General features: G+C 33.7%; 1 protein-coding gene across 1 annotated transcript in view; it reads right to left on the bottom strand.

Moving 5' to 3' along the window:
- The window catches only part of LOC149807887 (otoferlin-like), a 480,268-nt gene that overhangs the window by 332,721 nt on the left and 132,515 nt on the right, over positions 1 to 15,032 (bottom strand). Inside the window, exons 5-6 of the mRNA XM_089962251.1 lie at positions 5,533 to 5,774; positions 2,638 to 2,744 (exon numbers count right to left, since the gene is read on the bottom strand). Coding sequence (XP_089818377.1) covers positions 2,638 to 2,744; positions 5,533 to 5,774 — 349 coding nt within the window. The remainder of the gene's footprint in view (positions 1 to 2,637; positions 2,745 to 5,532; positions 5,775 to 15,032) is intronic.

Genomic DNA, 15,032 nt, shown 5'->3' with positions numbered 1-15,032 from the left:
AAATCACACATAAGGTTGCGGGCTGAACAGGATAAACATTCAATAAGCGGAAAATTAAACCTTTTTTAAACATTAATATAAATTAAAACAGAAAAAAGTTTTAATAATAAAAAATCATTGGCATACCCATTTTCGCTCTTATGCCAATTTGTCAGAGCTGGATGTTTGGCAAGGCTGCTAATTAGGGAATTTGATTTGCACTTTATATCGCAGGGCCATTAAAAAATATTTTTGCCTAAAATTCTCTCTCGGGCCTTGAGTTTGACACATGTGTATTAAAGACTCTGAATAGAAAACTTTATCATTATATCCATAAATAATATGTACAGATCTTATTCGATATATATATATAGATAATACATATGACTTATGCTGAAATGTATGTACCTGTGTATAGAATATTGTTCATATGTGTATGTTTCCCAGTACAGTCGCACATAGTCATATATGTTAAATATGTATGATGAGTGTGCGATGATACCTGATTATGTGTATGATCTTGTATTATTTTTTTTTAAACATAGCCTATTACAAAAACTGAGGACCACATGGCAGATGGGTCAGTCATGAACAAATGTGTTTTCCTTGTTAAAGAAAGTTGATTATTATTACCATTAACATCTGACAACTTAACACTGATGTCATCACCTGAAAAGCAAAACCTAAGTTTGGCCATTAACAGATTAAATCTTAGAATAGACATTGCTGCTAGAAAAAGTGATAACTATCTCTTATCATTAACAGGTGAGATCTTAACACTGAAATGAGTGCCTTAAAAAAGTGATACCTATTTCTCACTAGTAACAGGTGAGACCATAATAAATATTTTACAGCAAAACATAGCTAACCCCTTATTTGTAAGAAGTCATGGTGTGCTTCATGAAAAACAAGATTTTTAACAATGAAACACCCCAACAGTAATGTGTTTGGAAAAACACAAATTATCAATAATACATCCATGGCAATGGGATGGGTGGGTGGTCTCTTGGGGCAGATACTGTCAAACACTTCTACTGTTGTTTTATTCGAAGGATGGGGAATGTCTTAGTACTTCTGGCAGTGTATTAACAAGAAAGGAAAAGGTTTTATTGCACAGTAGGTGCTGCTGAAGAGACAACCTGCTTGCAAACTAGGAATCCTGGGAAAGTAAGCAGGGGATTGTGGTTAAGAGCATTTTGAAATTCCAACCCAAAATTGAAAATATAAAGAAAGGGAGAAATGTCCTATTATTAATAAAACTATTTTCATACAGGATATTTGGCATTGTGTTTTTAAAACAAGATAAAATTAATGTGTTGAAATAAATTAAGAATAAAAGCAATGGTACTGATAAAATCAAAGACATGAAAGACACCATACTAAAACAGCTGGTTCGCTATGACATTTTAGTTATCATGTGAAGGGCAGAACAGTTTTATGCAGCTTGATAAATAATTAACATCTATCACTTTTTTTCCTTTCAATTTAAAAATAGAGTCTAATACAGTATAGCCAATGAACAATATTAAGTAAAACTTTTAATTCAATTTAATTTTCAGTTGGAACAATGAAGTGATAAATGCTGGATGCTATACAACTTTCAAATTCTGCCATTATCTTTGGCTAAAACTGACAAGGCCAAAGTATTCTGTAATATACATTGTCTCACCACATGTCCACACAGAGTAGATGACCTCAGCTTCCAACATTTTTCTAAATAAGCCCCAATAGATGCTTTCACAAAAAAAAATGATCTGTGTTTGCATAAAAACCTACTCCACCCCACAAAGAAAAAATATACCAGCTTCAAATGTTAGAACTGTGTAAACAAAACTGAATAATTGTTGTGATCAAGGTTCATATAGCTGTTGGCCAAAAAATTCCAGACTGGTTTGCAATTTATTCCAGACCCCTGTGGCAAATGTATTTGAAGTCTATGTCACTATAAATGTGCATATGGTATCTGCATGATCCAAAATAGTTTCCACCAATCACAAGTGGGGAATAGGTCACATACGTGCTGCCAAAGATACTGAACCAGTATGCAGCAGCAGATGTCCCATCCAACCCCCTGAAGATAGACATCAGTGCAACACAGCAACATAATTAAACAAACAACAAAAATAAAACAGAACAACCTAGCATTCCATACTTTTCCAGACATTTAGGGAAAATATGTATTTTCCATACTTTTTCCACATCTGAAAAATGCAATCTTTTATTTCCAATGCTTTTTCTAGACTTTGTATGAACTATGTGTAATGTCCTAATTTGACCATCTAAATAAGCTTTTTCAACAAGTGCTGGTCTGACAAATAAAAAAATGTATAAAATAATTTTTAACATTTGCTGTGATGTGCTGAATATCTAATTAGGTCATCTAATTAGATACAGACAAGCAAGCAAAATCTGATCTGTTTAAAATGATTGGATTTTGCACAATCTTGCTGAAAGACTTCTCAAGATGGAAAGATGGCTAGACATAATCAAAGTAAACTACCTGGGAGAATGAAAGAAAACAACTGATTTCCATTAAAATGACAGGTCAATATCTAACACATTGTTTAAGAAATAATGCATGAAAGGCTATAAATAAAAATGTAGTGTTAACAATAGCAAATGCTAGCTGTCCTTTATCTTGTCATAAAGATGTCATACCTCCTTCTTCCAGCTCATCAATAAGAGTTTGTTTGTCCTCCGCATCTCGGGGTCGCTGTTTGGGTGACATCATGGATTTCATAACGGATGTCAGCTGCCTGATATTAAATCAGAGTAACTGGCAATTAATATTAGTGTAACTAAAAGTGACTTACAGAGGACATAACTCTAAAAAAATTCAGTAGTTGGATCAACACTATGTTAGAACATTGTTGATGACTATTAAGCTATGGGTTTCTGAAACATAAATGAACTATTTTTATCTGATAGCATGACTGATGGTTTGAGGAGTAATGAGGTAAATGGAACATCTATGACAAAAAGTCCATAGTCATGCTGTGACCATGTCATAACTCAGTTCATACTATAATGAAACATACTATAGCTTGGTTCCCCTGTATGTCATGTGATCATGTCATATCTCAGTTCATACTATAATGAAACATACTATAGCTTGGTTCCCCTGTATGTCATGTGATATGTCATATCTCAGTTAACATATCTCAGTACATACTATAAAGAAACATACTACAGCTTGGTTCCCCTGTATGTCATGTGATCATATCATATCTCAGTTCATACTATAATGAAACATACTATAGCTAAGTTCTCCTGTGTGTCATGTGATCTTGTCAAATCTCAGTTAACATATTTCAGCGCATACTATAAAGAAACATACTATAGCTTGGTTCCCCTGTATGTCATGTGATCATGTCAATCTCAGTTCATACTATAAAGAAACATACTATAGCTTGGTTCCCCTGTATGTCATGTGATCATATTTCAGTTCATACTATAATGAAAGATACTTTAGCTTGGTTCCCTTGTAGGTCATGTGATCATATCTCAGTTCATACTATAATGAAAGATACTTTAGCTTGGTTCCCTTGTATGTCATGTGATCATGTCATATCTCAGTTCATACTATAATGAAAGATAATATAGCTTGGATCAACTTCTACTTCCCTCAGAGTAACAACAACACTACTGACACAATTTAATAATGAAACAATCAAATGTTGGAATCATTCTCCTGTATTTAAAAAAAAAAATCAAAATTGTAACCAAAGCCCCAAGTGGCTGAGCTTGCCAGTAGCCTCTTGTGGGTTGGTGGGTTTTCCCCAAGGAATTTCCTGGGTTCTTCCTCCACCAGTTATACTGGCTGCCATGTATAGCCCATCTTGTGCCGAAAAATGGCATTACACCCCATTACAACAACAAAACATAACTTTTCTCTTGGAAGACTTGCTTACAGTCACCATTCATTTTCTAGATTAATGCAATCCATGTTCAGCAAAAAACTGTCACTAATAATCATTTCAACACTAGAAAATTTCAAAATGGTTCCCTTGGGGCTGAAGAGTTTCCCTCTCATGGGAGATAAACTGATTATCAAAAAGGCTTAAAATTTGCCATGTGTTCAGCACTTGCTGCATCTTTAAAGTCAGTCAATACACATTTTAGACTTTATAATGCAACTCAGATTGTACCCATAAGAAGTGTCACATAGCCTTAACTTAAGATTTTGGCTAATTAAAACCAATTATAATTGAATTTCACATTATTGAATAGTTGTCATAATATTCATCAGTATTGCTGGAACAATTTCCATTATAAGACTCCCTTGCTTACAATGCAGGTCACTCTTAGAGGGTTCATTAAAAGCATCATAAAAGTGAGTACTGTATTCCAAATTACAAAAACAATACCTTTTCTACAAAATATTTATAATAAAATCAGATTATCCAAGCTCCCAAATATCCAGACTATTTTCATCTCCTCTGTTGAACACCTGAAAATTAGGTTATGCAACACATTTTTGAAATGATAATCTATTGTTTTAAACCTTTCATGCTTTTTCACTCATTATTGACTTTATGAAAATCAGTCAAGCTTTTGAAAAGACCAGTCCTCTAAACTGCACTTGTAACTTTGAGTGAGCAATGTATGAAAACTGTTGATGAAGGAAATTTAATAAGTACAGTAATGGCTGATTTTTCTTAAAGATTTAAATTAGTAGATCACAAATGTCTTCTTGAAAAGTTATCAAGTGTACCATTTCTGTGAAATGTACTATTTAAAACCCTACCTGTGTTAATAAGCAGGCATACGCAGAGTATGACTGACTCAAGAGGTTACTGACCAATAAGACTCAGTGACCTTGAACTTTAGCCAATAATACCTACTATGGTCTTGATCTTTGACCTTTAAACTCCAAAAATCTATGGGTTTCTTTCTTAACCTAAGTGTACAATATTGACACAAAGTCTGGTCAAGAAACTTATCATAGAACAAAAGTTATTCTGCAAAACCCATTTTTTTTCAAATCACAGAATGCAATTCTGACAATCCAAGTATTACCAATGCATGAAAGAATATTCTTGAGAATGGCCAAAATGATGCATAATGTGTCTCCAGAATCAGCACCATTTACCTAAACATTCTTCACCAAAGAGAATCCAAAAATCTAAGACCATTACAAGTTAAAATATCAAAGCCAAACAAGGAGTTATTTACAAAATGTTTTTGATATTCAGGTATTTGGAATAATATTCCTCATCTTATTAAATTAGCCCTGAGTATCTCTTCCATCAACAACAACTGTACCGGATTGATGAAATCTTATAAAAATTATGGGGTACTTATTTTAATATGACCTGTTTTATCACTTTTGCAGCTAAAGAATTTGTGCTAATAGTTGTCAATATATCGTATTTGTGTGATCATAGACTCATAAACACATTTTTTTATTATATATATATATATAGGCACCATCTAAAGATAAAATTATTATTTATCATTTCCATACAATTTCTAAATATCCCTTTTAGTATAAGCATAAACTTATGTTAAAAATAAAAAAATGAATCATTATTACAAGGTACAAATTACTTTTTTGGTGATCTTCCTGAGTTTTTGGAAGCAATACTGAGTCTAGATCCCTTGATTGATTTTGTTTGGCTTGATACTGACTCGGTATCATCTTCAGTGCTTATCTCCATATTCATCTGATTCCTTTCCTCTTCTGTTAGTGGTGCTCTTAAGTCATCCTTTGAAATCTTCTCAAAGCCACCCTTCCTCCACATACCCACAGAGCCATCTGGCGCATTGTAGGTCAGCTCAAACGTCAAGGTTGTCTGAAAAGCAGGTTAGCATGTTTACTGCACAGATTTAAATGATGCAATAGTTATCTAATTACATCATCTATATCATGGAACTTATTACTACTGTGCAAATTCTGAAAGATATTGGACATAAAATGACATTTCTTCTGAAAAAAGATGATAAAATCAATAATATGATGCAACACTTTGGGAAATTGGCAACTTACAACTTGCCAAAAATCAGTCTTGCTGGCTTTCTGTGTACAAAATTCTAATGCAAGTGCAATATTGTGTCATAGTGAAAGAACTCTCATTAGCATACACTTTTCTTCATGTACAAGAAAAGAGGAATCTATGACCTTCACCCTGTGCAAATTTTATGAATTTTCAAAAATGATCTATACACACATCCAACTTGGGTCCAAGTACTAGTAATGTGAGTCAGTCATAATTTCATAATCAATATTCGGTTCCACTTAACCAAATGATAATCGATTATAATTGGTTACTAAGCACAAATTTTAATTTTTGTTTGTTATACGGTTATATATTTGCTCATGCATTCAAAATGTTAATAAATGTACAGAAGTAATCTCTTTAATTTTTAATTTTTTTCTTCTGTTGTGTTGTTTTTGTTATACAGCTTTGTTAAATGAAAGCAACTTTTATGTCCGATCAGTTTTATGTAACTGAAAAACCGTTGCAATCCCCCAAAACCCTTTCATTCATATATATGATGTGACTATCATTTATAGAAAAGAAGGACATGGTTTTCTTGTTTGTCATTATTACAAATACTACAATGGATTTTACATTTTAACTGACACAAATCATCAAAATTTGTTTCAATTTATTAACTCAACAATTTTACAGCAAAATCATGTAATAATGACTATATGTTCATAATTATGAAAGTTTGCACCTATGGAATATAGCATGGTTTTATATTCGTAAGTCATGAAGGAAACAAATAATTCAGATTGAATGTAGTGGATTGGAAGTCCTATATAGCTTACCATTTACACAGGAATTTTACTTACCTCTGTGTTTTACATCCAACTAAAAAGAAGTAATCTCCCTTTACACACAATCAATTATGGAGTTTCACAATCGATTATCTTATTGGTTTGCTCAACCAACTGATGATCGATTATAATTGATAACCGGAACAACACAACCAACTACAAACATCACAGACCCAATATAATTCATTGAAAGATTATGGTTTATGTTGTTTTTTCTGCTGATTACTCATAACAAACTGCATAGACCCAGATCTGCCAGTGCATTATGTAATGACAGATCTGGATCAGTGATGTTTGCAGTTGGATCTGACACAAGCAAGTAGATGTGACACTAATTCAGCTAATATCTTTTGACAGCTGGTAATAAATATTTTGACCCCATGCAAAGGAAACAAAATATTTTGACCCATGCAAAGGGATAAATATTTTAATACCATACAAAGGGATAAATATTTTGACCCCATGCAAAGGAAAAAAAAATATTTTGACCCCATGCAAAGGGATAAATATTTTAATACCATACAAAGGGATAAATATTTTGACTCCATGCCAAGGGACAAATATTTTGACTCCATGCAAATTGATAACAATTTTGACCTCATACAAAGGATAAATATTCTGACCCTATATAAAGGGATACATATTTTAACTCCATGAAAAGGGATAAATATTTTAACTCCATGCAAAGGGATAAATATTCTGACCCCATGCAAAGGGATAAATATTTTTAACCCAGGCAAAGAAATAAATATTTTGACTCCATGCAAAGGGATAACAATTTTGACCTCACACAAAGGATAGATATTCTGACCCTATACAAAGGGATAAATATTTTGACTCCATGGAAAGGAATAAATATTTTGACTCCATGCAAAGGGATAACAATTTTGACCTCATACAAAGGATAAATATTCTGACCCTATACAAAGGGATACATATTTTGACTCCATGGAAAGGAATAAATATTTTGACTCCATGGAAAAGGATAAATATTCTGACCCCATGCAAAGGGATAAATATTTTGACCCCATGCAAAGAAATAAATATTTTGACCCCATGCAAAAAAAAATATATTTTGACCCATGCATGGAGATAAATATTACGACCTGTGCATAGGGATATATATATTTTTTAAAAACATAGCTAGAAACTACACATCAATCTACATAACATCTGCATGATTTGAATTGCTTGGACATTCACTATGCAAACAAATAAATTTTTCAAAACATTTAAACACTGCAACATTTCACCAATAATCATCCCTAAAATGTTCATCGTTAAAATGTGCTGTAATTGTTTTCCAACCAAAAGCATACTTTGAATAATTACTATCACCTGTCAGATCTTGGTCTATGATTGTCATTGTTGTCAATGTATTAAATGATGGAAAATCTGTGTCTATGCTCTTCATAGCACCTAATGATTTCAGCCCAAAAGATAATGACATATCAGGGTCTATGCTATTCATTATACCTAATAATTTCAGCCCATAATATAATGGCATATCAGTCTATGCTATTCATTGTATCTAATGACTTCAGCCCATAATATAATGGCATATCAGTCTATGCTACTCATTGTCCCTAGTGATTCCAGCCCATAATATAATGGCATATCAGTCTACGCTATTCCTTGCACTTAATGATTTCATCCCATAATATAATGGCATATCAGTCTATGCTATTCACTGTACCTAATGATTCCAGCCCATAATATAACGGCATATCAGTTAATGCTATTCATTGTATCTAGTGATTCCAGCCCATAATATAATGATATATCAAAGTCTATGCTATTCCTTGCACCTAATGAATTTAGCCCATAATATAATGGCATATCAGTCTATGATATTCATTGTACCTAGTGATTACTGTACATTAAATAATGGCATATCTAGGTCCACACTTTTCATTGAATTTAATGATTACAGCACATTAGATTATAGCAAAAATATATATATATATATATATATATCTATACACAACTCTCTCACTCAATAATTCACGCACAATGGGGTCCACAAACACAGACAGCACTATAAACAAGGTGCGAGTTACTGAGGGACCTCCAAAAATTGAAAAAAAATCACTTTGTCATAAAGAAAACTGGGGGGGGTAGCTGTGTTAGGGAACTGGTCTGTTTATTGACTGAATCCTCATTTTACAATCCCATCGATAATAATATTTAATAACGCGCTTTTTCTAATGAATTTGTTCGTTATTCTATTTAAATAACATTTATTTTCAAAATGTACAATATGTGAAAGATTATTCCAACTTTTTTCAACAGTCATCACACGGATGCGAAAAAAAATCTGTGTATTATGTCACTGCCTTGTGTTTTGTTGATGAGACTGGTTTCCGTATTGTTGTTCAATATTATCCTGCCAAATCAGGTGTCCTCATGGCAGGGAACTAGACTAACTGTTGATACACTACCTAACAAGTTTTCTTTTTGTCAAAAATACGTGACATTTATTTCGTGAGACAATCGTCTACATCAAAACTCAATGTCTGTATTGTTCAATTAGTACAATATTGATGTCGTGATTTCATTGGAAGTAATAATGAAACTTTTTATCATCTCTGAGGATATCTCTTAAGTGCCAGTTCAAGAATTCTCTGAAACTCGCTTGCTCACAAATGGTCTGTATCTGTGAAAGCAAGCTCTTTATTTTAAGAAGTATTCATTTTGCTTGGCTGCCTTGTTATCTTTGATCACAGTTATGAAAGAGTCGGTTATTTTAAGGTAGTTTATGTTACATACACAATAACATCTATAAGTGCTCAACTGATCAAATGAAGTGAGTTCACCTGACATATGACCAGGGCAGCTAGGTTTTAAATTTGTAGGATTTTTGTGCCTTTTAACTTTTCTTTTATTCCACTGCCTTTATTTGATTCAAAAGACATAATTAACATGATAATACAAAGGAGGCCAGCTTTTAATTCAGTGCAACAATACAACAAATACTTCCGGAAGTCAGTTACCAAAACACGGTCAGCACTTAATTAGGTTCTCTATTATGGTAGATTGATGCAATTACATCTAATTACAAGTGGACACACTGCATTTATGATGATTACACTTAAAAGGAACTAAAAGATCAAAAATTTCAATAGATAAAAAAAATATTTAATTTGTATTTATTTATTAAAGTACTGCCTCCACTCAGCATAAGTGACATTTCAATGATCGAAATTTCCTTACATATTGTTAAATGCAGTGTACTAGGATGTTGTTTGGAAAAAATGTAAAAAATTGTATGATCTATTTTTAAATGTGATATTTCATAGTGTTGATTAAAATTTCCAGCTCCAATCTACTGTTTTCAATGATAAAACGAGCGATACATCGAAAGTTTCCGTTACCAATTTGGATTGCGATTTTCTTCAAGTTCAACAAATAGGGAAACATTTTTGGGGTATTTTCTGGTTTAAAAAATGGGATCCATGCCTGACCCCGCAGACAACTAAGATCATCTTTCTGCAGCTGGCAATTTTCTTTTAAATAATTCTGTACATTTGCTTATTAGTCCCCCAGTAACCTAAAATTACTACTATAACAATGAAATATCCAGGATATAATTTGAGGTCGCATAAATTTACATAAAATAACAGATGGCGATATAGATCATCGATTTCTAGGTCAACATAAAATATTTCTCAGCATCAGCATCAAGTGTAAGTAAACTAGTCGAAACATATAAAAATTTCAAGCTTTTATTCCTACAGAAATAGCCATGTAAAGTTTTGTTAACCTCAACAATTTATATACCTTCTTGTTTGCCTTGTATGTTTTGTATTTGCCTTTGAAAAAGACTCATTTAGAATTGAAAGCACTCAGGCTAGTGAGAAACTAGTTTTGCACTATTCATTGTCATTGTATTGCATATATATATATATATATATATATATATATATATATATATATATATATATATATATATATATATATATATATATATGTGTGTGTGTGTGTGTGTGTGTGTGTGTGACTTTAATTGTACTAAATGCTTTCAGTGCATTATATGACAGCAGATCAGGGTTTATGCTTGTCATTGTACTCAACAAGTTTTCTTAAACTTAATGATTTCAGTACATTGTATAAATGGTTGGTCTGGGTCTATAACTTTTAATTTATTTAATTGATTTCAGCTCATTATCTCATGGTCCAGTCCAGTTCACCCTTTATTCAACAGGGTGCATATTATTACATAACTTGAGACAATTTTTCTGTAAAGAAAAGAAAATAAATTATCAAATTTGCTTTAATTGGGCCAACAAAAAGAATTCCCTGAATTCTTAAAATCATGCATTGTTAATGCAAAGGCAACAAAAATGCAATTTTTATGCAGTTTGAATATGCTCTCTTCGTTCAATACTGAAAAGGATTCACTTCATATACTGTCTTCATTCAATTTTGAAAAGATTTCACCTTGTGTGCTGTCTCCCTTCAGACTGAATATGATTCACTGCATGTGCTGTCTTCATTCAATATCCAATAAGATTCACCTTCATGAGCTCTCTTCATTCAATATCCAGTAAGATTCACCTTCATGTGCTCTCTTCAATCAATATCCAATAAGATTCACCTTCATGAGCTCTCTTCAATCAATATCCAATAAGATTCACCTTCATGTGCTCTCTTCAATCAATAACCAGTAAGATTCACCTTCATGTGCTCTCTTCAATCAATATCCAATAAGATTCAATTTCATGTGCTCTCTTCAACCAATGTCCAGTAATATTCACCTTCATGTGCTCTCTTCAATCAATAACCAATAAGATTCACCTTCATGTGCTCTCTTCAATCAATATCCAATAAGATTCAATTTCATGTGCTCTCTTCAACCAGTAACCAATAAGATTCACCTTCATGTGCTCTCTTCAATCAATATCTAATAAGATTCACCTTCATGAGCACTCTTCATTCAATATCCAATAAGATTCACCTTCACGAGCTCTCTTCAATCAATATCCAATAAGATTCAATATCCAATAAAATTCACCTTTGTGTGCTCTCTTCAATCAATATCCAGTAAGATTCACCTTCATGTGCTCTCTTCAATCAATATCCAATAAGATTCACCTTCATGTGCTCTCTTTAATAAAAAACCAATAAGATTCACCTTCATGTGCTCTCTTCAATCAATATCCAATAAGATTCACCTTCATGTGCTCTCTTTAATAAAAAACCAATAAGATTCACCTTCATGTGCTCTCTTCAACCAATATCCAGTAATATTCACCTTCATGTGCTTTCTTCAATCAATATCCAATAAGATTCACCTTCACGTGCTCTCTTCAATCAATAACCAATAAGATTCACCTTCATGTGCTCTCTTCAATCAATATCCAATAAGATTCACCTTCATGTGCTCTCTTCAATCAATATCCAATAAGATTCACCTTCATGTGCTCTCTTCAAACAATATCCAATAAGATTCAATTTCATGTGCTCTCTACAACCAATATCCAGTAAGATTCACCTTCATGTGCTCTGTTCAACCAATATCCAACAATGGAATGTGATCCAATCAGATTGTTCAAGATGGAATGTGATCCAATCAGATTGTTCATTATGGTTACCTAAGACTATATATAGGAATAATCATCACTGTCTGTTTTGACAATGGCAAAAGTAGCATGCCAGTCTCTCCATTTAAAATGGCTTACACACAAGTTTCTCATCCAAGGAAGAAACATGTGGACATCAGAGAAATCATCAAATTGAATACCCAAAGTATTTAGAAAGCTCTCTTATTTGTTAATTGATTCAACTCCCTACTATCAACAACCCTCATTGGTCAATTGATTCAACTTGCTACAGGCAAAAGCCCTCACTGGTCAACTGAATCAACTTGCTACATGAAAGATCCCTCACTGGTCAATTAATTCAACTTGCTACAGGCAAGATCCCTCACTGACCAATTAATTCAACTTACTACATGCAAGAGTGCTCACTGGTCAATTGATTCAGCTTGCTACAGGGAAGATCTCTCACTGAACAATTGATTCAACTTGCTACAGGCAAAATCCCTCACTGGTCAATTGATTCAACTTGCTGCCGGCAAAAGTACTCATTGGTCAATTGATTCAACTTGCTACAGGCAAGAACCCTCACTGGTCAATTGATTCAACTTGCTACAGGCAAGAGCCCTCACTGGTCAATTGATTCAACTTGCTACATGCAAGATCACTCACTGGTCAATTGATTCAACTTGCTACAGGCAAAAGCCCTCACTGGTCGATTGCTTCAATTTGCTACAGGCAATTATCCTCACTGGTCAATTGATTCAACTTGCTACAGGCAAGTGCCCTCACTGGTCAATCAATTCAACTTGCTACAGGCAAGATCCTTCACTGGTAAATTAATTCAACTTGCTACAGACAAAAGCCATCACTGGTCAATTGATTCAACTTGCTATAGGCAAATATCCTTACTATTCAATTGATTCAACTTGCTACAGGCAAGAACCCTCACTGGTCAATTGATTCAACTTGCTACAGACAAATATCCTCACTATTCAATTGATTCAACTTGCTACAGGCAAGAACCCTCACTGGTCAATTGATTCAACTTGCTACAGGCAAGAACCCTCACTGGTCAATTGATTCAACTTGCTACAGACAAGAGCCCTCACTGGTCAATTGATTCAACTTGCTACAGACAAATATCCTCACTATTCAATTGATTCAACTTGCTACAGGCAAGAACCCTCACTGGTCAATTGATTCAACTTGCTACAGGCAAGAACCCTCACTGGTCAATTGATTCAACTTGCTACAGACAAGAGCCCTCACTGGTCAATTGATTCAACTTGCTACAGGCAAAAATCCTCACTGGTCAATTGATTCAACGTGCTACAAGTAAGAGCCCTCATTGATCAATTGATTCAGCTTGCTACAGGCAAGAACTCTCACTGGTCAATTGATTCAACTTGATACGTGCAAGAACCCTCACTGGTCAATTGAATCAGCTCACTGCAGGCAAAAACCCTCATTGGTCAATTGAATCAGTTTGCTACAGGCAAGACATTCTCTGGTCAATTTATTCAACTTGATACAGCAAGAGCCCTCACTGGTCAACTGATTCAACTTGATACAGCAAGAATTCTCACTGGTCAGTAAAGTCAGCTTGCTACAGGCAAGAACCCTCACTGGTCAGTTAAGTCAGCTTAATCAATTGATTAAGCTTGCTACAGGCAAGAACTCTTTCATCCACAGCAGGAAATATGTCCAAAACACTTTTTTTGGTTAGCTATAAATGACAAAGTTTGATGCAAAACTAAATGGATAAACAATTCTTGGCTAGTGAAAATGCCATAATGTAAGATATAGAGTTTCTATTTTTCATGAATTGTCGATGCAGTGCACATGAATACATATGTTTATGTGTGACCTGGCTAGATCATATATAGTAAAGTCTATGTATGTTTTTTTATACAATAATGCCTATGTGTGCTTGATATTCTGACCTCATTACACATGACAAATGATGTGGTGGGGGTCGGGGTGCCAACTCTTGAATTTATTTATATGGGTTGAAGGAAAGGGAAGACTTGCTTTGCATAGAACAATCAAATGTCTTTGTTTTTACACATAAAATTGACAACAGGTATTTTGACAGGGTTGCATGCCTTTTCATCTCAACCCGTTTAAATCTGCCCCTTACACCGTTTAAATCTGCCCCTTACACTGGCAATTATTTTAGCAGGTTCAACTGTATAAATCACATTAATTTAAAAAGGTGCAATAACAACAATGATTTGAGTCAATGCTATACAATTATCCAGTGACAACTGGATTTATTTAGCAAAAAAGGCAACCATGAAAAGAAATCAACTGGATTCATTTGGCAAAAAGAGCAACCATGAAAAGAAATCAACTGGGTTCATTTGGCAAAATGGGTAACTATGAAAAGAAACCCACTGGGTTCATTTCACAAAAAGGGCAACCATGAAAATAAATCAACTGGGTTCATTTGGCAAAAAAGGCAACCATGAAAATAAATCAACTGGGTTCATTTGGCAAAAAGGGCAACCATAAAAAGAAATCAACTGCATTCATTTGGCAAAAAGGGCAACCATGAAAAGAAATCAACTGGGTTCATTTTACAAAATGGGCAATCATGAAAAGAAATCAACTGGGTTCATTTTACAAAAAGGGCAACCATAAAAAGAAATCAACTGGGTTCATTTGGCAAAATGGCAACCATAAAAAGAAATCAACTTGGTTCATTTGGCAAAAAGGGCAACCAT

This window comes from Sinohyriopsis cumingii, chromosome 1 (assembly GCF_028554795.1).
Source record: "Sinohyriopsis cumingii isolate HCF-2022 chromosome 1, ASM2855479v2, whole genome shotgun sequence".
Lineage (NCBI taxonomy): Eukaryota > Metazoa > Mollusca > Bivalvia > Unionida > Unionidae > Sinohyriopsis > Sinohyriopsis cumingii.
The sequence above is the reverse complement of the archived record's forward strand: the minus strand, read 5'-3'. Positions and strand labels throughout refer to the sequence as shown.